This window comes from Dipodomys merriami, unplaced genomic scaffold (assembly GCF_024711535.1).
Source record: "Dipodomys merriami isolate MVZ:Mamm:240054 unplaced genomic scaffold, mDipMer1.0.p SCAF_171, whole genome shotgun sequence".
In the NCBI taxonomy this organism is placed as follows: Eukaryota; Metazoa; Chordata; class Mammalia; order Rodentia; family Heteromyidae; genus Dipodomys; species Dipodomys merriami.
In genome coordinates this window covers 526,454-552,812 of record NW_027203060.1, presented here as the reverse complement: position 1 = coordinate 552,812, position 26,359 = coordinate 526,454, and the positions used below count along the sequence as shown (strand labels likewise).

General features: G+C 42.1%; 1 protein-coding gene across 1 annotated transcript in view; it reads left to right on the top strand.

Moving 5' to 3' along the window:
- Positions 1-3,104: 3,104 nt before the first annotated feature.
- Shroom4 (shroom family member 4) overlaps positions 3,105-26,359 on the top strand; it is a 216,970-nt gene continuing 193,715 nt past the window's right edge. The window contains exon 1 of the mRNA XM_070025724.1: positions 3,105-3,303. Coding sequence (XP_069881825.1) covers positions 3,187-3,303 — 117 coding nt within the window. The 5' untranslated portion in view covers positions 3,105-3,186. The remainder of the gene's footprint in view (positions 3,304-26,359) is intronic.

The window sequence follows — 26,359 nt, the reverse complement described above, 5'->3', positions numbered from 1 at the left end:
AGGAGTGAGCTGGTCAAAATCACACAGATAATTAATGGCAGAATCAGGTTATAATCCAAGTATCTCAAATTAGGCTTGGTGGTACATGCCTATAAACTTAAGTGTTCAAGAGCCTAAGGTAAGAGAATCATGAGTTTGAGGCCAATCTGTGCTATATGATGAGATTGTCTCAAAAAATCAAACTAGGTCCTGGTGGCTCACAACTGTAATCCTAGCTGCTTAGGAAGCTGAGATCTGAAGATCCCAATTCAAAGCCAGCCCAAGCAGTAAAATCTGAGAGACTCTTATGTCTATGTAACCACTAAAAAGCCAGAAGTAGAAGTGTGGCTCAAGTGGTAGAGCACTAGCCAAGTATGAAAAAGCTAAGTGACTGTGAAAGGCCCTGAGTTCAAGTTCCAGGACTGGCACACAACAAAAGTATCAAACCAGGTATATCAGGTCCTTCTCAGAACTCTTGTTTTCTTTGCACTACTCCACTGTGGTACCTTAACTATACTTTCAAAGAAGGATGAGATTCCTGCTAGCAGCAGGATGACCTTGCTATCTTATGTACAAAATATCTACTATTTATGTGCTGTTTGCACAAGGGGCCAGGCAATTTATATTCTTTTCCCATAATGATGAACAGAAGGTAAAGAGCCAAACAAGATAGTACTGTGGAGGGAGGCTTGGACTGCAAGGGGTTGTTGGTTAAAGGCTAAACTCAGTGTGCCTGCTTTCATAATAAGTTTGGGAAGAATTTTACTTTTTTCTTTACCAAAGTGTTTTCATATGTATTATTTCACCTCTTAGTCTCTCAATGGGCCTGGGAGGTAGGAAAGTCAGAGCTTGTTAGTTAAGGTTTACAGACAAAGAAAATAAGGCTGAAAAGAGTTAGCTCAGTGATTTGCCCAAGGTCACCCATCTAGTTAGTGACAAGGCCAGGGCTCTGATGTGGCTCCTGCTTTCAACTCTCTTTCCTCTAGTCTAGACACATAATTCTAGTAGTCCTTGAGTGATGACCACATACCCTGTAAAATGAACTTTACAGATTTCAATGTGCTGGGTCTGAAACATGTTAACTTCTACCGAGTGACAATCATATATATTTTTTCCCAGAAGGAAAAAAAATGCTGTTTTAAGGTGAGATAGTCCACAAGCTGATATGCAATTAAGAATTGACAAGTTGGGGCCAGGGAAGTAGCTCAGCTGTAGACTCTTTGCCTATCATGCAAGGGGCTCAGGGCTCAATCTCTAGCAGCACCAGAAATAAAAGTATCAACAAAGTGTTTCACTAACACCAAAAAACATCTACTATGAGGAGCTGGGGATGTCACTCAGTGTACTTTCTTGATATGAGCATAGGCCCTACAGGAGAGGGTAGGGGGGAGAAAAGGGGAGGGGGAGAGAGAGAAATAGGAGTCAATAATTTTAGATGTCATTTTCTCAAATGTTCTGCTTTGTAGTATGGAAAGTGCAACCCAATATGATCTAGATCATTTTTATAGACTTAAATGTCTAAAAGTTCAAGGGAATTCTTCTATGTGAATCATTTCTAGTGACTATTTTTTCTAAAGTAGGCTATAAATACCCAAACTGCCATTGTTTTAAAGGAAAGTCCTCAGCACCATACAAGTCAGGGGAGTCCAGTGGACTGAGAAGAAAGAATGGATGGCATGGAGGAACCACATGGGAGAGAGTTTTCCCCAGCTTGCTGGAGCAGGGCAGAGCAGCAGTTTGTGAAAGAGGAAGTGACAGGTGAGGAAGCGGGAGTGGAGAATGGAAAGCTCGACTGCCATAAGCTGGCCATGGAAGACAGGCCACAGTATGTTTGTTAGGAGGAACAAGTTACAGTAGAATGAGGAAAGAGACTGTAGAAGCAAGAGTGGAGAATGCCTTGTTGAATCACCACTGGCTTGTCAAAACTTTCCCTGCAAGTGTGAGGCTCTTTTAAAATGCTCTATCCACTTGTGGCTACAGGAAAAAAAAAATCCAGAGAGTGAAGATAACTTTATCAGGTCAAGGTTAGAAGTCAGCATTAGATGTAGTAGAAAATGGACTTCTCAGGATCGTTCTTGTGGCCGTTTGGTCTGTTGGAAAAGCCTGTGAGGGGGGAAAAAGAGGTTCAAGCAAGAATAGATGATCAGAGATGTTCCACACTCAGTCTTAAAAGCTGATTCTTCCCAAATGCACAACATGATTAATTGGCCACCTTATCAGTGGATGCTCTTTCTTGTGTGTTTGGTTAGAGACAATATTGCTAGTCATAAAGTTTTCCATCCCTGGCATGGTCATCTCCATGGGGCAAGTGCAAGGCAGTGCCAGGAGCACCAGATCTAGTGGAATATGCAAAAACACAGTGCCACCCATAGATGGTGAGCTAGGGTGTGGCTGAGTCCGGGGCAGGGGGCATCCTCAAAGTGCTCCTTTATTTAAACTCTTCTCCTGGGCAAGATTTCTTAATGACCCCACACACCTAGCGCGTACACATAGAGCAGCCTGCACACACACAGCCCCACTGTGTTTGCTGGCCTGCTTACTTTTCTTTCCACCCCTCTAGGCAAGGTCCGCAGATTAGCAGCCTCATAATCCTCCCAGGACCCGGTTCTAAAGACCTGCAGAAGAAAAAGGCAAGTCAGAGAAACATGAAGGCAATAAGGAAAGCCCACTCAGCCACGCGGGCCATCTACACAAACGACTTTCACCTCAGCTTGCCTCACCGCTGCTGGGAGGGGCGGGGAGCCAGGCAGTAAAGAGCAGGACCAAAGAGAAGGAGCGGAGGGGGGGGGCTGCTTGAATGAAACAATGTAACAATTGATGTGAGAGGCCTCGCCTTGCTCCCACTCCTCAGCGATCCTATAGGCGAGGTCTCACTCACTGCCCCTCCCCATTGCTCCGTTTTCTTGTCCATTATGGGCTAACCCTCCGCCTCTCTTTTCTTTTCTTTTCTTTTCCCCCTCCTTCTCCTTTTTCTCCCCCCTCCCCCTTTCTCCAACTCCGTGTCATTTCCTCCTTGCGCTCGCTCGCTGCCCGAGCGACTCCAGCCGGGAGAGGAGGCGGAGCGGCGCGGCGCGGCGCGGGGTGGCGCAGCGCTGGAGGACGATGGTGGCGGAGCCACTGGGGGCGGAGGCTACGTAGCCCCTGCGGAAAAGGAGCCTGGTGGCGGCGAAGGCGCCGGAGCCCAGCCGAGCCGAGCCCAGGCTGAGGATGGAGAACCGGCCTGGGTCTTTCCAGTACGTCCCGGTGCAGTTGCAAGGAGGGGCGCCTTGGGGCTTCACCCTGAAGGGGGGTCTGGAGCACTGCGAACCGCTCACAGTGTCTAAGGTAAGGGACTGACGACTCGGTCCTGAGGTGTCCAAACTTTGAATGGACTGTATGGTATCCGATCAGAAACTTGGCCTGGACTGTGAGGGGGAGAAGCCCCCACAAGGGGTCTGAGCAGCCGCTAAGGGGAGATCTTGCCAACAGCACAGGCACAGCCATCCCCCCCCCCCCCCCTCCGAATGGCTGGGGTTTGAGTGGCTAACAGGGTTGGCTGCGATTTTAGAGCCTTGAGTGCAGGCACCGTCCCCAAGGCTCAGCCTTTGCACCCTCACATAAGGGAGGCCACTCACCTCAATTTTAGGCTGGAGGAAATGGCGGCTGTTGGGGGTTTCTCTGTGAAGCCCCCCCCCACCTCCTTGGCGGGACAGTGAGGGGCTGAAGGCACTGACAACGAGGCTTGGCAGTTCTTTGAGCTCTCTAGGCGACCGTCCCGCGCGGGGCAGGTTACAGGGCTGGGGGCCGGTGTGGGAATGGAGAGAGGCATTGGTGGCTTTCATCAGCCTTACTTCCCACAGCCCAACTCGCACACGTCCGTTTAGTTCTCCCAGCCGGCAGGCGGGTAGGCGGGCGGGCGTTGCTCTTGTGAGTTCGGCTCGGCCTCTTCCAGCTCACGCCCGAGTCCTGCCCCGACTCCGGCGCCGGCGCCTGCGAGATTTCCTGCCCGATTGAGAGGAACTTTTTGCGCCATGCAGTGCAGCTGTGCTGAAGTCGCTGCTGCCGTTGCCGCCGCCACCGCCAGGGTTGATTTAGTTTAGGGGATTTTCCTGATCAGCTGGAAGCTAAAGTTGTGAAGTTGTACTAGAGGTGCTCTGGAACCTCCATAGCGAGCCGCCCCAAATAGGGATGAGGACAGCTGGGGTACTTACTGGGGCGACTCACCTTGAGGCACTGCCAGATTGCCAAGTGAAGAGAACTTCACGAGCATTAGTCCACTTTTGTTTGGTTTTGTTTCCCCCCTCAATCCGTTCAAATATAGTTCACAGTATACATGTCGATGGAGATGGGAGATAAATGTGGCTCGATTTTGTGTGTGTGTGTGTGTGTGTGTGTGTGTGTGTGTGTGAATATTCACGTCACAGCAGAAATTTGGCAAATCCCCCAGCCTACACACCCACTCACTGAGCTGCTTGTTGACTTGTGTAGTGAGGGGTGGCCTTTCTAATTTGGGGCAACTGTGCAGTGCTGTGATTGGGTATAACAATGAGCCTGAACGGTCTGTGAATGATGAGGCAACATTTTTTTGGGGGGGACGCTGGCAGGGACCCCTGAAATCGTTACACCTCTCCAAGGCTGTCCAGATCTTCATCCATCATCCCTTTCCTTTAGCCTGAGACCTCTTTGTCAGCCACCATCACACCTCTGCCCAAGGCACTCTCCCTCCAGCATTCTCTTTAAAAACAAACAAATAAAACACCTTTAAGAACCTCTTTAGAGTAGGAGGGTGGGAATCCAAGCCCTGAGGAATTTCTGCTAACCAAAGGCCACTTCTCCCTTCTGTCTTTCTACCAAGGTCACAATGGAATGTCTAGCCCTCCATGGTCTGACAGTTCCTCCCTTTTCCACAAAATTTCCACAGTGGACTTAAACAACCTGCCTTGAGAGGTCATTTTTCAACTCTGCCCAGGGCTGAAGCAACCTGCCAGGCACCTCTAACAGTGCTTGCTGCTGTGGTCCTGGATTATTTTGTGAGCCCACAGGAGCATGGCAGGGGATGTTACTAAGTATGGGGAAGCCAGCAATTTGTGGTCTGGCTGGGGGATTATTTGAGGATAGATGAGGGTTTCCTGGGCCAAGCTGTTAAGGAAGTGCCTCATGTGGAGAGGCAGGGTGCTTTTTAATGATTCCCTTTATGCTGAATGTACTCTTGGCTCCTATTATATGAAGGCTCATTATTATATGTATTTGGATATGCAGGGGGTAAAAATCAGTTCTCTCATTCTTCCCAAACAGCCTGGATCTTTATAGTAAAAGCCAACTATAACTGAGTTAGCTGGAACATTATTATATAAGCAGTAAAAAATTTTCAGTGTGTTGTTTGCCTATATCTTTTTCTTGGCAAGATGAGTTTGGCATATTTTATTAATCCCCTTTACATTTTTGTACCTTAGTTTTGTTTCCTTTTGTGCATCAGAACAATACAGCTTTCTCCCTGAAAATAGCTTTCTTAGTCTGCACATACTGGGTGGGGATGGAATGGAAGGGTCTAGAAATAGCATGGGATTGGCTGATGGAAAACTTGAATTCTAACTCTTGCTCTGTCACTCTACTTTTGAAATCCTAGGTATAGCACTTGCCTTTCCAGAGCCCTAAAATAAAGTTCAAATGGGCAGCTTTTTCATAGTATTATGACAATCTAGTAGTCACTCCTTTATATTAGCCTTGGTCCTCTTTGCCCCAGAAATTTTGAATATGGCGTAAGGAAGATTATTTGTTTCATTTGCATGCAATGTTATTGATTGAAGAACAAGGTCTTAGATATATTCAGTGGCTTGCCAGGTTTATCATACAGCAAATCAATGGTAGGCTCCAAAGCCCATTTACTCTCTGTGACTCAGAGAATCTTGAGTTTTTTTGGTAGTACTAGAGTTTTTAAAGGAATGTGGGGCAATTAGGGAAGGCCTGGTGTAGTGGCTCACCTGTAATCCTAGCTACTCAGGATACAGAGACTGGGAGGATTATGTTTTGAGGCCAGCCAAGCCAAAAAGTTATCAATACTCTCATCTCAATAAGTCAGCTGTGGTGGCACACATCTGTGATCTCAGCTATGAGGGAGGCATGTATCTAGGGGATAGGGAGGATCATAGTCTAGAAAAAACCCCCTCTGGATCCTACCTGAAAAATTAATTAAAACAAAAAAAGGGCTGGGATTTAGCTCAAATGGTAGAGTGCCTATCTAGAAACCAAGAGGCTTCAAATTCAAACTTTAAAAAATGACTTAAATACAGTAACTTTCAGGGATATAGCCAATCTTTTCAGCCTCTCACCCCAGGGATATTTTCCATGTTAACCTGTGGTTCCATAGTAGGTGAAGCTTGAGTTATAGGTATATCCTAATGTAACCTGAGCTCAGAGAGAAGGGGAAGACTGTTTTGGTGACTCCAAATCATTTGAATCAGGCCAAGACAGAAGATAGAAGAAGCATGGTAGCAAATAATAGTAAATTATATTTTTGAGTGAAACAAAAGTGATTTGGATCTGGGATGGTATGTTGTTCCTGCTTGCATTCATTTTGTGGAAACATCTGGGGAGTGGGAAAAATTGAAGAAAAAAAGCTGATCATAAAAAGACATGACTGTAAAAACCTAGCTTCTGTTTGTCATGAAAGAACTTTTGGGCCAGGAAATTATTAGGTGGGGGAAATGATCAATTCTGGCTAACTCATATGTTTTTCTTAAATGTGGAGAATTCAGTGTCCTCATGTATAGATACATGTATAGTCTTCTCCTGCCAATCAAGCGGAATACAGGAAATGTTAAAAATATACTGCTGATTATCTCATGTTTTAGAGGATGCTTTGTGATTTTTCTGTATGTTGTTGTCTTCCTAACAATATCATGATAACAAGTAGAAGAAACAAGATGTTTAAAAAGAAATTGGGCCCATGACCTTGTCATTATTAATACCTTTGAGTTAGCCTCTTATACTATCTCATTAGACCAGGGGACCTGTCTGGATGAAATAAGGATTTTCTTCTAATTAGATATGTTTATCTTGCTACCTAGGAGTTCTTGTTTATGGTGTAGACGGTCATCTGTGAAGTTCACTCCCTACATTGGAAAATGATTCTTTGGGGGATGGGTGAACTTTGAAGGTTCTGGCACCAATTATTCTGCATCATATAAATGGGGCCTCTTAAAGACCTTAGAGAATCCAGCTGTATCCTCCTGTGAGGGTGTGTGTGTGTGTGTGTGTGTGTGTGTGTGTGTGTGTGTGTGTGTGTGAGAGAGAGAGAGAGAGAGAGAGAGAGAGAGAGAGAGAGAGAGAGAGAGAGAGAGAGAGAGAGAGACGAAGGGAGGAGGGGGAGGGTGGGATTGAGGGAGAGAGGAAGAGACAAGGAGAGAGATCAAAGTTGAGCCATAGCAAGAGGTTCCTATATTCATTTCAAGATACTGGGAATGTGTCCTGAGATTCACTGAGGGTAGAAAAATGAAGGGGTGGAGACCAGGTGTGGGGGTACAAGGAGAACAAAAGGAGGAAAACTGGGGAGGACAGGATAGGACAAAAGATCAGGCTCACCCTACAAATTTGCCTTTTTCTTGGACCAGTTTTTGGTGGTTATCTCCATCTGGCACAACAAGGCAAGCGGGAGCTAGTTACTACCCTGGAACAAAGTAGGGTGGGGTAAGAGGGTAGACTGGAGGAGAAAGAAGCTTCACCTTCATCTATGTTATATGCACTGATGTCTTTCTATGGTTTTATTCTCTCTAGATCCAAGTCTCTATTTGCAGAATGATGGTAAGCATACTCACTCCATCTTCATTATCATAGATGATGTGAGAATGAATTGAGCAAACCCTAATACTATCTGATATCCTTAGCTAGGACAATGGCAGGAAGTAGTCTTTAAGCTGTTTTTAAGTCCTTCTCCCATCCCCCACTCTGATTTTATTTCTGGAAACACACAAAAGAAGACAGTTGAGACTCCAAAAGGTTCTGAATGATCATAGGAGAGTTGTCTTGAGGCTCGTAGTAAACTTGATGGTGACTCTTGAGTTCTTGTGTGCAGAGGCTGAATTATATAAGCAATGATAGTGTCTATCAACCCTCAGACCAGAGCCTGTCTGTCCCAAAGAGACAGTTATGGGATATGATTTCTAGGAATTTAATTCAGCCTGGTTACGTACATGAATTTCTCCCCCTCCCCCGTGTGTGTGTGTGTGTGTGTGTGTGTGTGTGTGTGTGTGTGTGTGTATGTGTGTATGTGTGTGTGTGTATGTGTGTGCATGTGTGCATGTGCATGCATGCATGCGTGCGTGCACACTAGTACTGGGGCTTGAACTCAAGGCCTTACACTCTCCTTTGGCTTTATTGCTCAAGGTCGTGCTCAATCACTTGAGTCACACTTCCTGTCTGGCTGGTTAATTGGAGATGGTTTCTCACAGACTTTTCTGCCTGGTCTGGATTTGAACTTCAAACTTCCAGGCCTCTGGCTGCTGAGTAGCGAGGATTATAGGTGTAAGTCCCCAGCTCCCCTCCCTGTCTTTGCCTGTAGAATCAGCACTGCCTCAGTTGGCCAACCTGCTGCCTTCTCTTACAAAGAAAGGGCATCTTGGAGTATTGATAGGAATTCACAGAATTAGGAAGGGAGGGTAAAAATAGTGAGTGATATGTCTAAAAACCTGATAATACTTCGGGCTGACTTTAGGCTCTGGCATATATAATATGCCTGGTACCTTGTTGAAATCTACATGGATGCTCCCTGAAGGGAAAAGAGCCAATCCTGTTAGAAGGTTTTCCCTTTCCAAAACCTCAAAGAAAATAATCCATCTCCAGTTGGAAGACACTTGAGCATTGTCCCTTAAAAACTTTAAATGATTTTTCCCCTTTGCTCTTTCCAACCCCCTCCCCAGGAATTTCTTTAAAGAGAAAAGAAACAATTTCAAACTTGAGATTGGTGGTTATGAGGAGATTATCTGGAGGGAAACTCATGGTTTTTCCAATTAGATTTCTTCAGAACCAGGAGATGCTGGCCCATCTGTGAGAAGTTAATAAAGGATAGCAGAAAAATAAACAGTAGCACTTAGGTGAAGGGCTGCTCATAGTGACCACCCACCCCCAAGTACCAAAGGGCAGTCTTAACACAGTCCTTCTGCACTAGTGCTCTTTTCAGTGGACATCTAGAAGCATAGACTCTCTGAGTCACCTACTGTAGGACAATTTTCAGAGCCTCTTGTGCAAAGTCTCTGAGCATGTTTTTCAGTGGTCATGGGGGAGCTCACATCCTTCTAAGTGTCTATTTTGTTGTTGGAAGATTTCACCTATGGGCAGCTTTTCTGTGTGTTCAAGTCATTCTCCTTCACTAGGATTGGTTGCTCACACTTGTAGTCTTAGCAACTGAGGAAGCTGAGATCTGAGGATTGCAGTTTAAAGCTGGCCTGGGCAGGATCATTTCTAAGACTCTTGTCTCCAATTAAGCACCAAAAAAGCTGAAATGGAGCTGTAACTCCAATGGTAGAGTATTAGCCTTAAGCACAAAAGTTCAGGGACAGCTCCTAGGCCCTGAGTTGAAGCCCCAGGACCAGCACACAGAGAATCCTTTTCCTTCTGCCTATAATCTGTGGAGCCAAGCCCAACCTTCCAAAACCACACAAAATAAGGACTTTTTTTTTTTTTTTTTGCCAGTCGTGGGGCCCGAACTCTGGGCCTGGGCACTGTCCCTCAGCTCTTCAGCTCAAGGCTAGTGCTCTACCACTTGAGCCACAGCGCCACTTCCAGCTTTTTTCTGCTTATGTGGTGCTGAGGAATTGAACCCAGGGCCTCATGCACGCAAGGCAAGCACTCTACCACTGAGCCACCTTCCCAGCCCCAATAAGGACTTTTTCTGTCTTAGGACAGTACTTGGGAGAACTGAAAACAAAGATTTTATCTCTTTGTTTCCCTTTTCTGGATTTAACAGCCCCAGCTTTTTCAACTGTTTCTTATGGGATATGGGATTTAGTCTCCCACTCTGAATCCTCTACAGCTTGTCCATGTGCCTTATAAATTATGGAACACACAGAGAAATGTAGTAAATTCACAGAATAACCTTTTTTTCTGTGAGAGTGTATTTGAGATTGGATCAGGTCTATGTGTTCCACTGTCAACCTGTAGCCTCTGCCCTTGAACCATTTTTAAAATACAGCTTAAAATGGGGACCAGTGACTCTCACGCCTGTAATCCTAGGTACTCAGAAGGCTGAGATCTGAGGATTGCAATTCAAAACCTGGCTGGGGAGAAAAGTCCATGCTACTCCAATTAACCAGCAAAAACCGGAAAGTGGAGGTGTGACTCGAGTGGTAAAGCATCAGGCTTGAATGAAAAAAAGCTAAGGGACAGTTCTCATGCCTTGAATGCAAGTTCTAGTACTGGTACAAAAAAATGCATCTGAAGGCCACTTAGTTCTTTTTGATGGCCATGTCATACCAATATGATGTGTGAGGAAAAGCCTCTTAATGGAATTATCTGTGTTGCTGTTAATCCATACTTGCCCAGAGTCTCTATATAGGCATGGGAGACAGCTGTGTAATAATTTGTGAGGGTCACATTTCATAGCTTACTATTTATTTAGAATTGCCTCTACTCATAGCCCAGGCTAGCCTTGGGAAAGGCATTCTAGGAGAGATTAGAGAGAAGACATAAACCTTAACTTCAAGGAGCATATATGTTTAGACAAAGAGGTTCTTAAGTTACAGAAGAGGAATTTGTATAATGGAAGAAGGAAGTGGCATTTAATGAATAGTGTCAAAATCAGAATTCCAGATCTCATTTTTTCTTTTTACCTCTCTGAACTTAATTTTCCTCTTCTGGGAAAAATAGTTGTCTCTAAGATTGAAAATACTAACCATAGAGACAGCAGTCTCTGTCCCATACCCCATCAGATATCCATCTCTCTGTATACTGCAAATGCTCCTGAAACCCTGGTATTCTAGGGTCCTCTGTCTGGATTTAGAATACTCACAAGTCATTCCAGGTGGAGGTGTTACCCATCCCATAGTCTTGTCTGACCATGTCTCTACATATACCAGTTATCATTTGATCTGATGATGAAAATTCTTTTCTTTAGTACTAAAGCCCTGATCAGAAGTGGATTGCACTAGAGCTTGATATAAAACATTATTGAAGGGTGAGGTCTCTAGGAAAAAGAAAGTTTGAAATCTAGGAAGCTTGTCCCACTGACACATTTGATAATGATTAGAATGAGACCAATTCTGGTGAGTCCTATTTAATCCATAGTGTCTGAATTAAAATTGCTCAACATAGCTATCATGTATAATAGTCTGTTTGTAGGAACTGGTATTCAAAGTTCCAAGCTACTTATTTACAAAAGGTATTCCTGGAAACAATACATCCATAAGTTAGGAAGAAGTGTGCTGGATAATACGATTACACAGATCTGGGTAACTTTAGGATTTCTACTAATATCAGTGTTCAAGGTGCTTATATTCATAATGCTGGTACCAGTTGTATGTACATGGCTACATTTTCCCCAGAAACCAAACTACAGGTTTACCTGAGAGTTATCTTACAATCTTGACCCTTGTCATTATGTTGGTACGGAATTACTTTCACTTAGCATCTGTGGAGCCAAATATTTTATTTCTTGGTGCTTCCAAAAATACTCCCTTCAGACAGACTTCAGTCAATTAAGTCATTGATGAATAAATTGAGATTCTATATTTTCCTGGCTAAAGATCATATTCCAAAGACTGGCATGGCGGTATAAATTTGTCTCCATAAGCAGACAAATAGTGCAGTGCAAATAGATAATAGGTAAAAAGATTGTCGTGTGTTACTGTTGCAAGGAACGACCACTTTCTTCTTCACATCACACTGGAATGTTTATTTGGGCACAGAGCCACCCTGGACTGGAACTGATATGGCAAAGATCAAGATGACTTGATATCTCAAAGTGAACTCTTTCCCTTTGGCTTCATCTCACACTCACCCCTACTCCAAGACTAGGCTAGATCACAGAATGAATATTGCCTAAGAGCAACAGAGACCCATTTTCCATGCAGCTAGGCTGTCCTTCTTTCAAGTCTTGCCCTTGGTTCACAGCCCCACCACTGGTACCCATTGCCTGAAGTCTGTGTTTTAGATTCTTTCATTCAATTATCATTGCCTCTTTGTTCATTCATTGGCTGCCTTGCCCTCTGTTCCAAACCTAGCTTTCCCCCACCCTTTTTGGTCACAGGGGGCCCTTCTAGTCTGCTAGACTAGCTTGGTCCCTCTTGCCTCAGCCCTACTTCCAGTGGGGGTGAGGGAAGCTCACAGAGTTGAGGCTGGTAACTTTGAAGATACTCAGCAAATTATAGCACAATCAGGGAAACTTTCTCACACTGTATCTTCACTCTTTCCTGTTTCAGTGAAGGACAGGATCATGGTCACCTCATGTTCCATATAGGCTCTCACCAATTTGGTGTGCATTCTTGGCATGTTCCTTCATCTCTCTGTACCCTCCTGTTCCTTCTCAGATGCTCCATGGGGCAAGTTTCTGCTTTATGGAAGGCTAGCTAAGGACTCCAGGGTTCGTGCTTGAGCTGGGCTGTGGAAGCATGAAGACGAACTGACAGCAGACAGTGCTTACAGAGCTTACAGCTTTTCTCCACATTACTGCTTCCTATCTTTCCAGAAGTGGCTGTTTTCCTGGTATGTTCTCAGGGACCGGCATGGTCTGTTAACTTTCACTCAAGTCTTTTAATGTTACATCTATGAGGAATGTGGGAGGTGGGACTCATTTGACAGGATCAAGGGTTAAGCCCAGTGAGAACAGACCCTTTGTGGGATCTTCTGGCCCCCACCCTAATGCCACTCAACAGATTCCTAGCTGTTACATCTCTCTCTCTCTCTCTCTCTCTCTCTCTCTCTCTCTCTCTCTCTCTCTCTCTCTCTCTCTCTCTCTCTCTCTCTCTCTCTCTCTCTCTCTCTCTCTCTCTCTCTCCCTCTCCCTCCCTCTCCCTCTCCCTCTCCTCCTGAGCCTCTGGCAGGGAAGTTTTGAATGGTTCTCCTATCCTGCCTTTCACGGTCTATCAGAAACTGATTTTTCTTTTGAGGGTAGGGGGTTGGAGGTGACATGAGGTAGAGCTAGAAGTAAAGCTGGTTTGACTAGTTATTCGGGAAAGGGGTTAGAGTCTTATGGCTGCAGCCCCATCTTTGCTTATGATAGGATGACAAGCTAAAGCCTTGTCTTTGTTGGGCTGTCTCATTGTTTTCCATTTCTTTTTGTTTGTGTTTAAGTAAAAGCCCCTAGAAAACTTCTACAGGTAGGGAGCTTTTAATGGCATCTTGTCTCTGACTGAGAGTGTGAGTGATGATGTCTTGAGGCCTCAGGCCTGACTTCCCTGTTCTTGGAGGGAATGACTGAGACTTTGGAGTTCTCTTAATTTAAGTGGGTAATTATGAAAGATTGTGATGACAGACTGAAAAGTAGATCAGACAAGGATGTGGATACTTCCAGATTTCCACTGAAGGTAGCCTTGCAGTTTGACTCAGATTTTAACTATTTCTTGAACCCAAAGGGTGGTCAGGGTCTAGACATGGTGAGGTCAGAAAGGTAGTTGCTTCATGGCAAATACTATTGCTTGTAGATGTTTTACATGTATTCTCTTCTAATTTTTGTAGTAACTTTTGAGGTAGACATTGATGTCCCAGTTATACTGATGAGGGGAACGAGGTGGAGAAGTTAAGTGACACTCTTAAATCACACAAGTGGGAGAACTGGCATTCAAACTTATTTATTTTGGGGACTTGAAAAATCATTCAGATATAGCATGTGTGAAGTCCTATGTTCCATCCACAGCACCACAAGAGTATTGTTTTCATTTAATTTAATGATGTATTTATTTGTTTTTGTTTATGTGTTGTAAGGAAAGTAGATGGAACTCAGGGCCTAGTGCACATTACCACTGAGCTACATACAACTATGATATTCAGTCTGACTCCAACTGTCAGGGAGATAGAAGAGAAATGAAAAGAATGAAATTTAATGAAGAAACAGATAATATTGCTAATACTTTCCTTAGAGATAAAGATCAAAAGAATTTTTTAATTAAAAAATGGGCTAAGTAGGATTCAGAGCATCTGATGTAGTGTGTGTGTGTGTGTGTGTGTGTGTGTGTGTGTGTGTGAGAGAGAGAGAGAGACGAGAGAGAGAGAGAGAGAGAGAGAGAGAGAGAGAGAGAGAGAGAGAGAGAGAGAGAGAGAGAGAGAGAGAGAGAGAGAGGAGAGAGAGGAGAGAGAGAGAGAGAGATAGTTTAAGGAGTTGTGAATGAAACCCAGGCCCTTGTGCATGACAGGTGAATACTGATCTATACCCCAGGCTTCTGAAGACCTGAAGTTTAGTCCTGATAACTCTTCCACTTAGAAGCAAGTTGCTTTCCTCTGTGTTTCAGTTTCGCTATTTCCAATCTGAAAATTGTAAAACTTGCCCTATTGTCCAGTAAGGAGGGAGAATCATTTTATTCTTTATTTCCTATAATTACCAGAGGTGTATAAGATTTAAGAAAAAATATTTCTTCAGATGTCCCTTATTAAAGATAAAGTCTCTTCAGAGAATTTTGAACTTGAAAAATGAAGTGGTTGAGGTTACTGAATCACTGAGAGTTCTGTGAAACAGCAGGGTACCTTTAGAGTAATGTCTGCAGCTGCCAGAAGTGGTAAGAGCAGACATGATTTCTGGCTAATGTCCAAACAACCAGCACTTTGAAAAGCTATGCTAAACCTTGTTTGGCTGTCTTAACAGCTCTCAATTAAGCCCTCAGTCCATCTGTCCATCCATCCATCCGTCCATCCATCCATCAGCCAGTCAACACAGATTTGTTGGGCACTTTGTAAGTGCTATCCCTAAATTAGGGAATTTAAGAGCAGGCCACCGAAGATCTGGTCCTTGGATTCTCGAAGAGATGACAGGTTTGTTGAAGAGTGGCATTTACTGCAGGAAAAGCTTTAGGTGTTGAAACTATGCGATAGGATCTAAGAGCAACATGTATTCAATGGGAAGAGATTTCATTGTGGTTGATGTAGTTGGGAGCTCTGTGGTAAGGAAGAAGAATTGGAGCTGGGCCTGAAGAGATGGATAAATGGGATTTAGGCTACAGAGAAAGGAGCTCATTCCACTTAGTATTTTCAGTGCTTAGTATAAGCACTGAAAAAAATGTCCTGAAGACTCATACAAGACTCTGAGATTAATTTGTTTACCTTGCAGTGAGCAAACAGCAGAAGAGTGACATATGGGTTGTTTGTTCATTTATTCTCTTACTAATTCACCAATTTTTATCCATTGCTTGTTCCATGAGCAAGCTCTTCTTTCTATGGCCGATGAAACCAGCACAAAGCTTTATGGATGTCACTTTAATTTGTTTTCTAGCAAATACTTTTATAGTGCATGCTCTGGGCCAGGCACAGGTTTTCTAACTTAATATTTATTCACTAATTTATTTATCTGCTTTTATGCTGGTACTGAGTTTTGAATTCAGGGCCTTGTGATCTTACTTGGCTTTTGTTATTCAAGGCTGGTGCTCTACCACTTGAGCCACAGCCCCATTTCTGACTTTTTATTGGTTAAGTGGATATAAGAGTCTCATGGACTTTTCTATCTGGACCAGTTTCATTCAAATCGAGATCATCAGATCTCAGCTTCCTGAATATATAGAATTACAGCAATGAGCCACTCCAGTGCCTGGCTAATAATAGCTCATTCATCAACCCCATTTTATAGATGAGGAAATTTAGGCATAGGGAAATTAGGCAACTTGTCCCATGTCATATTGCTTGTGCAGCTGAATAAGAGAATCAATGGAGAGCTACTTGATTGTTGCACAATGGAGTACCAAGGGTCATGGATTTGAGCCACATACTATGGAGAAGCCAGAAGACGGGGCTATAGAATGGATGCAAGTTTAGAAGTAGGTATCTATTTTATGTCACTTGGAAATTTCACACTCTAAGAAAAAAGTGCTGGTTTATAGTAATCAGTCACATGAACGATAGACAGAAAGGAGCAGTTCAAAGAAATCGGCCATCTTTGCCATGTGTTGACTTGTTATGTGTTATCAAGTTTTACCAGAGGTTAGTGATAATGCATATAACTGAAGAAATGAGGCAGAGGTAGGGATCAGATATGAGGGCATTTTCTAATCTAGAAAAATCTGAGTGATGATAGGGATCGGGAAGGGGAACTGGTTTTAGTTCATTTTTGGACCTTCTGAGCTGAACCATCAAGTCAGGTAGGTAATCCTTAGGCAGTTGGGGCTGGAAGGAAGGTGTTAATATTTACTTAAGGGCCTGGCTAGTTAAAACAACAAATCATTACGAGAGGAACTTCATAGTCAACACACCCACACACATCATTTAGTAATCTATTGATTGATTGTTGTAGAAATCAGTTAATTGTGAGACAATCTCTTGCCCCCTAGAAGTGGGAAACAGGCCTGCTTTGTTATTTAAGGAGCCTTCCAGACTACCGCTTTGTCTTGCTATCTTCTCCAATCTGCAGGACACTTGGTCTTCTGAGGTGTTCAAAGTTGGAGTTCTTTTTTTACAGCTTAAGGAATTTTCTAGTGATGGGAAAGTGGAAAAAATCAATCAAACAAACAAATAAAAAAAGGAGAACTGTCAAAACGCCAAACCTCAGAGTGACATGTTAAAATGGTTTGAGCCTGTTAAAAAATACCAGTTGATGTGCCAAGATGTTTAAGGATTGTTTTCTTTATACGAAAAATAAAAATGTGGTGGCTTGGTGAAGCAAACCTCAAACCACTGGAGGTTCAAGTCTGTGTTGCATTTTCATTGTTCCAAGTTTTATTCTTTCTGCTATTGTGTAGTATGAAAAATGTGTGGATATCATTGTTATTCAGAGTAATAGTGGTTCTTCAATGTAACCTTTGAAGAAGCATTGTTAACCTTGCTGGTATGATTTGTCTTAGGAGGTGATAAACTCACCATACTGCAAACTGACTGGAAAATATTGCTTTATTATTGAGATTTTTGCAAATTGGGAGTAATTGTTTGATCAATACCCTAGCCGTGGTAGGAAAATGTGATATTTGTCTCTGGCCATTATTAGGTATACTCAAGCCTTCTAGCTCCCTTCATCTTTCTTGGATTAGCTTTCTTGGTGCCTTATTCCTTTTGTGCCATATCGTCTACTTTGCTACAGAGTGAAGAACTGAAATTCAGAATATTAAAATGATGCATATGATATGGCACTTAGTCTAAATTAACTCCCTACTTGTTTGTAGAACAATGCTTTGTGCAATAAAACTAATGATCACACAGGTTCTTTTCTTTGGCTTATCTCTGGAACCAGGTGAAATCACTTGTGCTTTATATTTACAATAGATAGAAATATCTAGCTGCAGGGGAGATTCGGGTGAAAAAGTTTGCCTGAGTGCTCTCTGGCTTTTACAAGAACTAGCTTGCTAACTACTCTGCTGGGTGAGCCCGGCTGGGAGGATAAGTCCCACCCCTTCTGGATGTAAAGGGCTCAATATGTAATTTTCGTGTTTTTCCCGAATCTTTGGCTCAAGAAATGTGCAATGTTCTGAAACCTGCCCAGTCTCTGCACATACTGTATCTGCTTAAGGAAGATTTTGGCTCTTAGCCCTTTTTAGCTGCATTAGGGTTCGGGTTACATCCCTCTCCCCTTCCAGCCACTAATAAAAGCCAAAAGAATTAAGGATCAGGGAGAGTTAATTCCCACTGCTAAGACCGAGGTGGGGCCCTTCCATCTCCCATGCCCTGGGTTGGAGCCCTAATTTAAGGCTGAACTCTAGTTTAAGCCTGTAAGTGACAGTGATCTGGAACAGGCCCTAAAAAAGCCTTGACAATCAGGTTTGCCCAATGCTGCCTCCCCTCTCTTCCCTTCCCTTTTCCTCTTTCCCCTTCCCTTCTTTCTCTGTTGGGATCTTAGAGAAGAGGTACCCCAGGGACTAAACCAACTGATGCTACTGTAGTAATGGAAATGATGCATCATCTTTCTGTCCATCTAAACTGGGAGATTCACATGAAGCTTCTCCTTTAAAAAAAAATAAAAAAAATTCCCTATTCAGTATAACATTAGGAGTCTTATTCAGAATAAAAAACTTCATTGATATCTCCCAACTCAAAAGTGATGCATGGTAATGAACTGGAAGATGGTGAGCTCAGATGGGAAAGGGCAGCTTTGAAGGAAGATCTTGCAAGAGCTGGAATAGGCAGGAATAAGCTTCCTCCTAGAACAACTACACTAGTGTAGTAGCCTCATCAATGGTTTCCCTCCCTTTGATCCTCCCCTCCCCCTTTAAAATCATTTAATGGTTCCCTGCTGCTTGTAGAATAGGATCCAAATTACTTTTGCTTGGTGTTAGAGAGCATTCTCTAACTGATTTAACTTTCCAGCATCCCTTCTAGGTCTCAGGTTTTCAAGCAGAATGATTTCTTCTGTTTCCCTAAGCTCATTGGGAAGTTCTGTCCTGAATTTTTAAATCTTGATGTTCCTTCTAGTGATGGCTTCATGTTCATTCTTGGAAGGCCTTCACTTCCTCTCTTCTCTGCCCTCCTCCATTGGGCCTAGCCTTGAAACCTCAGCTCCAACCATCCTAGGGATCCTCTCTGACTTCTGGAGGAATTGACTAGTTGCTATTTGCAAGCTGGAGTCTTGATTTTCCAGTAAACATCTTTTCAGCTGCCTTCCTGGACAATGACTATATCTTCTATATATCCATCATCCTTAATATAGAGTACAGAGTAGACTCTTCTCAATAATTTGCTGGTTGAGAAACTATGTAGGATATGTCAAACAAAAAAATGTTTTTAATAATTGGTAATCTTTTCCTACTCCCAATCCCAAGTTAGAAAGATGATATGACTTGCAGATCTGGGAATGCTAGTTGGGTTTCCCAATTTTTGTGTAACATTTTTGTATAAGCTAGAGAACCCAGAGTGGAAGTGGAGAGGGACCCCAGCTGCAACTCCCACTGAGAAGGGGGGATCACAGCAGTGGAGGAATGGAGTGGCTACCTGTTTGTCCCAAATTCCTGGCTGCTTCTGCAGCTCATGTGTGAGCTGAGTTTCCCAGGCTTGCATGTGGGAGAGGCCTGCTGGCAGATGATTACAGATTCCTCATGCTGTTGGGAAGCGTTGCTGTGACTCTTAGCATAACATCTACCCCACTTGTTGCTATGTGTTCAGAGTGGGTGTGGTATGTACCTTGTGCTTGATTCAAGTGTTTTACTCCTTCAACTGAAAGGTGGTAACTTTAAATAATCATACTTGAGTGTGTGTGTGTGTGCACACGCATGTGTGTGTGAGTGTGTGTGTGTATGCACACACTTGCATGTGTGCATTTTTCACTTTTACTTAAGCAAGCTCTGGCATGTTCTGTCTGACTGGCCTTGGAAGTGAGTCACTGTCTGGTATTTATACCTAATGCCTTAAGTGTCCTCATTATTTGACCATGACATTCCTTTTCTTACTATTTTTACTCAGCACTGAGAATATCAAGGAGGACCAAAAGAAATTGACTCCATTCTCCTTCCTAAGAGGGTCTCACCTCATTAGTGGCTGTCTCAGTACTAGTCAACCGGGTTGTGTCAGGGCAATAAAGCACACAAGTTGAGATTCAGTGTTGAAATTCACAGTGGCAGTACTGTGACAATTTAAGACACTGGAGTATGTATCTTAGTTTGGTATTGCCCAGTCTTGTGGTGGAGAGTTTGACTCAGTGGAATGAACTTTCCAGAACAGGCCTAGAAAAGACCCTAAGAAATACCTATCCTTCAGCTTGTTAGGCAGGCTCTCTACCACTTGAATGATGCCTCCAGCCAGGATCATTTTTTTTTGTCAGTCATGGGGCCTGAACTCTGAGCCTGGGTGTTGTCCCTTAGCTCTTCAGCTCAAGGCTAGCAGTCTACCACTTGAGCCACAGCACTACTTCCAGGTTTTTCTGCTTATGTGGTGCTGAGGAATTGAACCCAGGGACTCATACATGCAAGGCAAGCACTCTACCACTGAGCCACCTTCCCAACCTCAGGATCAATTTTGTATAAAAGAAGTAAGAATAATCTGAGGAAGTCTTAAAGAGGACATAATTTGGTCTTTGAATACATTGGTGGAAGATACAAAGAATGGTCACTTACTTCTTACTGCCATTTCCATTAAAGTCTTCCAAAATTGAAATTTTCATCATAGATCCATGATCCTAAGGGTGTGGGAATGGTAAACCTTATTGGAACAGTGTTTTCATCAAAGGGATAGAGCCTCTGATACAAAGGACATGGCTACTAGCATGGTCATTTGGAGGCTAGGCAGTCAGTAAATCATTTGAGAAGGAATTAAAGGTTCAAAGGGCAGGAGGGAATTCTTTGGGTGACCTCATAGGTGCTGGAAAAATCAAAGGGCTAGCTGATGTGCTTTTATGTTTTGATGGCTGGTTGGAAGGGGTAAGGGAATGGAAATGTGCAATAGAAAATTGACATTGCTATTTGGGAGTTTTAACTATGGGATGGAGATGATAAAAGTTGCCATTAATTAAATGCTTATCGTGTTCTGGGAATTATACATGCATAATCTCTAATTTTCCAATCACTGCCATAGTTAGGCAGAACTGTTCTGATGTTAGTGAGGAAAAGAGTGAAGTATTGAGAAACAAAGTAATGTTCTTAAAGTCCTCTTTTTATTCCTCATACTCTCTTCTAATCCCACCATTAATTATTGCTGTGACCATGTTATTTGTACCATAGCATTGGGCATAGGTGGGTCTCACAGGCCTGTCATTGGGAAGTCATTAAAAAGACAGATCAGATTCTTAGGAAAAATAATATAATGAATAAGAGGTACTAAAATAGTGACATTGAAGTTAAATTGCCAAAATTCATTTTAACTTATAGAGCTAGTATTAAAAATTCAGTTTATCTGATTTGTAGAATTCCTGTTTTCCCCAATGCTCCTGTTGCTTCTCAAATTGAGAGGGGAGCAAGCAATAAACAAAGCACTAGGCCTGACCTTCTTGACCCATCCAAACTTATCCCTTCTCTATCTTTGCCAACAAATTTTAAATGAAGGGTACTCCCTTTTGCCCTCCCTTCCCTCTTATCTGCTGAAGTCTATTTGTTTAAATTGTTGCTTGGGGGAGAAGTAGTAAGTATTTATAGAACACAATTTCATTTTACTTTTTCATGAATTAACCAATTTTTTAAACAGTTATCAAATTGATCTATAGAGAGAGAATTTTGAAGAAACTGGTAAGCTCTATGATATATACACATATATGTATATATGTATGTATGTATATATATATATATATATATATATATATATATATTCACCCATGTCCCTATATCACCTAAGTGCTCTGTTACCAACTCCTTGTGTACCTTTTTGAAGATGCTTATATATGCATTACACACAGGCATGCTATTCATGTTACTAGTATGTCCTAGGTGTCTATTTCCTTTCTATCTGTATCTTCTTTAATGCTTTCCAATGTGGCTTCTACTGAATTTTTCCGAGGCCACATTTACTGGCTTTTTTATGTCTTTATCCTTTCTTTTCTCTGCAGTTATTTTCCTTTTTCAACTATTTGTTAAGTAGGAAGTTTATTTACAAGGTTTAAAAACCAGTTAGTAGGAAAACAGGGAAGTTTCCTGTTCATTGTTATCCTTCATCTGCCCAGATTCACTTCCCCAACTGTGTCATCTACAAGCAAGTGGGAATAAAGATTGTCTATCCTCTGACACCAAAGGTAGTGTGCTAAAACAATCTCCTGTACCTTCCTTTTTTTCCGATTGCATATCCTAGAGATCTTTTCCTGTCACTATACAGAAGTCTACTTCTGTCTTTGAAATAACTGTATTGTATTTGATTGTTTACAGTCATTGGTATTGCTCCAAGTTTACCATGATTTTTTTGTATTGGTACTGGGATTTGAATTCAAAATCTCTCACTCTTGTTTGGCTTTTTCTTTCAAGTCTGTCTGTCACAGAGCCACCTCCACTTCAGGCTTTTTGCAGGCTAATTGGAGATAATAGTCTTTCAGATTTGTCTGGCTGAGTAGGCTTCAAACTGATTCTCAGATCTCAGCTTTCTAAGTAGTTAGTATTACAGTTGTGAGCCACCAGTGCCTGGCTGCCTTTTTTTTTAACCTCAAACCCCCAATATGTCTAAAGTTGAACTTGTTAGCTTTCTCTTGCAAAACAGGCTCAGTCCTTGGCCTCCCCACTTCCCACTCAGCTAGATTGAAATCTCAGAGTCACCACTTACTCATCCCTATATCCGGTCCATCACCACGTCCTGTCAGTCAGTCTTTTTCCTTCAAAATAGCCCTGGTATCCACCCCTTTTCCTTCAATTCCTAGTACTCCCATCCTGAGCCTTTATTACTTTATGTCTGGATTTCTGGATTCCTGGCTGGCTTCACTGTTTTTGTGCTCACCCCTTTTTAACTCATCCTATAAGTCACTTCCTCTATTTGAGAAATTATATTTTCCCTGCCTTTAAAGTAAAGAAACAGGACCGACTGGTTGATCTCTGAAGTATTTTTCACCTCTGACATTCTAGATCGGAAATCTTCCCAGTTTATCCCTACCTCCTTGTATACTCATCCCTTGGGCTGTCCTATGTCTCTTGAATGATTGCTGACTCCAAGTACCCAGCAATGCCAAGCACATAACTGTCCTCTATGTTTTTCTTATAATATTTAACTTAAATCAATTTAACATGGAAAGGAGTCTTAGAAGAAGAACATCCATGCTGACCAATACTGATCCACTCACTGCCTGGGGACCATTTGTAGTATTCTTAATTCACTCGACCCAGCTGTGCTTGAAAGCATACATTCAAACCAGCTCTTTGTATTGTCAGGTGGCTATAGCTGTTATGTATCTCTTACCACAAACTGATACCAGTTCATATGCCTTCATGATAGTCTATTATTTAAGGCCTTTTACTTGATGTAAGTTTAAACCCCTTCAATCTAGTAACATATGTTCTCCATAGTACACTTCCTGTCTTCCGTTCCAGCTTTATACCTTGGATATATCTTTGTAACTATTTAAATAAAAAACAACTAATGTTTATTAAGCAATTCTTGGATTTAAGACTTTACGATTTAACATGTATTATTTAATTGTCACAGCAAACATATCAGTTTTTTTTTTTTTAGGATGAGGGCAATACTAGGTTTTGAACTCAAGGCCTTCCTACTCTCACTTGTTTTTTTTTTTTATTCTTTAAAAAAATTTTTTTGTCAGTCGTGGGCCCTGAACTCTGGGCCTGGGTGCTGTCCCTCAGCTCTTCAGCTCAAGTGAGTGCTCTACCACTTGAGCCACAGCGCCACTTCCAGCTTTTTCTGCTTATGTGGTGCTAAGAAATTGAACCCAGGGCCTCATGCATGCAAGGCAAGCACTTTACCACTGAGCCACCTTTCCAGCCCATTTTTTTTAATTCTAAAGGCTAACACTCTACCACTTAAGCCACAGTTCTACTTCTGACTTTTGCTGGTTAATTGGAGATAAGATTCAGACTTGTCTTGCCCAACTGGCTTTGAACTGAACTTCTCAGATCTCAGCCTTTTGAGTAGCTAAGATTACAGGGGTGAGCCATCAGCTCCTGATAATATCACTTTTTATTGATCTCCATTTCACAAAGGAGGAAAATGAGACATAAGGAAATTCAAATGAATTTCAAGACAGTAGTTGAATAACACAGGATTTCAACCCAGAAGAGCCATTTTCAAATTCCATGTTTGTCATCATTGCCCTCCACTGGTAATCCCAAAATGTGAAAGCTTGCTGCTTCCTACACATGCTTAGTGCTTTGCTCATCATGGTGCCTGAAACATATTTCTAATCCTGTCTGCCTCACTGGATCCAAATCTTGGAAACCCAGCATAAATAACATTTTTTTTGTCTTCTTTTCCCTGTGTGCCAACTCTCATTCTTTCTTTGATCCCCTCACAACAAAATTCTTAGACTACTTTCTTCTGGTGCTCATCATAATTTTCTCCCCTCATCCTCTTTTTTGAACTCAGGGCCTGGATGCTGTCCCTGAGTCTCTTTGTGCTCAAAGCTAGCACTCTACCACTTGAAGCCATGGGCACTCAGCTCCCCTAACCCTCCTCACCTTTCCATGATTTAATTGGTGTTGCTGGGGATTGAACCTAGTGCTTAAATATGCTACTGTGTCCCATCACTGAGCTGTCTCCTCATTCTCCTCCTTCTCCATTTTAGTGTGTGTGTGTGTGCGTGTGCGTGCTTGTGTGTGTGTGTGTGTGTGTGTGTGTGTGTGTGTGTGTGTGTGTGTGTGTGTGTGTGTGTGTGTATGTGTATACGTACTAGGGCTTGAACTTGGGGCTTGGGCACACTGTCCTTTAGCTTTTTCACTCATAGCTGGTACTCTACCACTTGAACCACTCCTCCACTTGCAGCCTTTTGCTGGTTAATTGAAGATAAGATTCTCATGGACTTTCCTGCCTGAGCCGGCTTTAAACTTTAGTCCTTAGGACTCAGCCTTCTGAGTAGCTAGGATTATATGTGTGAACCACCAGTGCCCAGCCACCATCTTGTTCTTTCTAATAAATTCTGCATACCCAATTTAGATCCTTCATGGGCTGTTTTATCTCCTGGATTGTGGAACCTGTAGATAAAAACTTTAGATCAGGCTTTTTATTTTTACCTCAAATGGGTTCCATAGATAGATATTTAACAAGTAGAGTACGGTTTTAGGAGCATGTGTAAGACTTTAGATACTTCTTTGTTTAACCTTAATCAAAATTTATTTTTCTTATTTAATAAACATTTTTAATATGTAATTTTATTGTTATTGTAAAGATGATGTACAGAGGGGTTATAGTCACATAATTCAGGTAATAAGTACATTTCTTTTTGAACAGTGTCATCTATTCCCTAGCTCTCTCCCAATTTTTCCCTTTCATCCCCACCCACAAATTGTATAGTTCATTTTCAACATAGTGTCTAGTATCACTGCTGTATTTGTTCACTCTTGTCCCATCATTTCTGTGCCCCCCACTTTCCCTTGCAAAGACAATAAACTAACAAACAAGACAAAAGGAAAAGAAAATCAACCCAGCAATCCCACTAAAGCTACCAGCATAACTATGTTTATCGCAGCATTATTTACCATATCTAAGATATGGAACCAACCTAGATGCCCCTCAGTAGATGAGTGGATCAAGAAAAAGTGATATATAATGGAATTCTATGCCTCCATCAGAAAGAATGGCATCACCCATTTGTTAGGAAATGGAAAGACTTGGAAAAAAATTATATTAAGTGAAGTAAGCCAGGCTCAAAGAAACATAGGTCCTATGGTTTCCTTTATTTGCAATAACTAGTATAAGTCTAGGACAAGCAGAAAAGGGCAAAAGCTATGTACATATGACCATATAAGATGATGTTAAGTGAAATGAATGCCAAGATAGAGACACAACTGTTTTTTCTTTCTTGCTATTGTTTTTTAACATCTTTAAAGTGTACTATGTGATTTTTTTGTTTCTTTTGTATGTTCTTCCCCTGCGGTATAACCCCTGTTTTCATTATATTTGATGTTGATGCCCTGCATCTTGTATATATACATTTTTCTAATTTGGGAAGGGGAAGGGAAATAATAAAATGCTGAAATAAGGATACAGGCTGACCCATTGTAACAATGAGATGTACAAGACACTATGTTGAAACTGAACTTTACAACTTGGGTGGGGGGAGGGAGGAGTTGGGTAGGTGGGAGGAAAGGGATTGTAGCGGGTATAAAAAAGAGGAGGTAACAATGCTCAATAGGAAATGTACTCATTACTCCTGTAACTGTAACCCCTCTGTACACTATTTTTACAATAAAAACATAAAAAGAAAAGAAAATCAAAACAGCAATAAAGGAAAAAAACCCTTGTTTTTATTTCTTTGAGTTCATTTTGATAAATATTATTTTATATGATCATATAAACATAGCTATTGAGCCTTTATGATCCTCTCCTTAGAATAGACTCATTTGGTCTCTCTGTGTAAATGCTTAGAGACCTGTAAAATTGATAATGTCCCAGTGTATTTCTTTTTTTTTTAACCATCCTGTGTGTTTACCTGTAGATTTATAGGCACATTCTAGTTACCACAAATGAGGGAAACCATGCAACCTATGTTTCTTTGGCTCTGACTTACTTCACTTAATATAGTTTTTTTCCAAGTTTTTCCATTTCTTTACGAATGGAGGAATACCATTCTTTCTAATGCATGAGTAGAATTCCATTGTCTATATATGCCTCCACGCAGGGACATCTGGGTTGATTCCATATCTTGGCATGATAAACAGTGCTGCAATGAACAGAGGTGTGCGGGTTGCTTTAGTGTGGCCTGGTTTGTGGTCAATTGGTT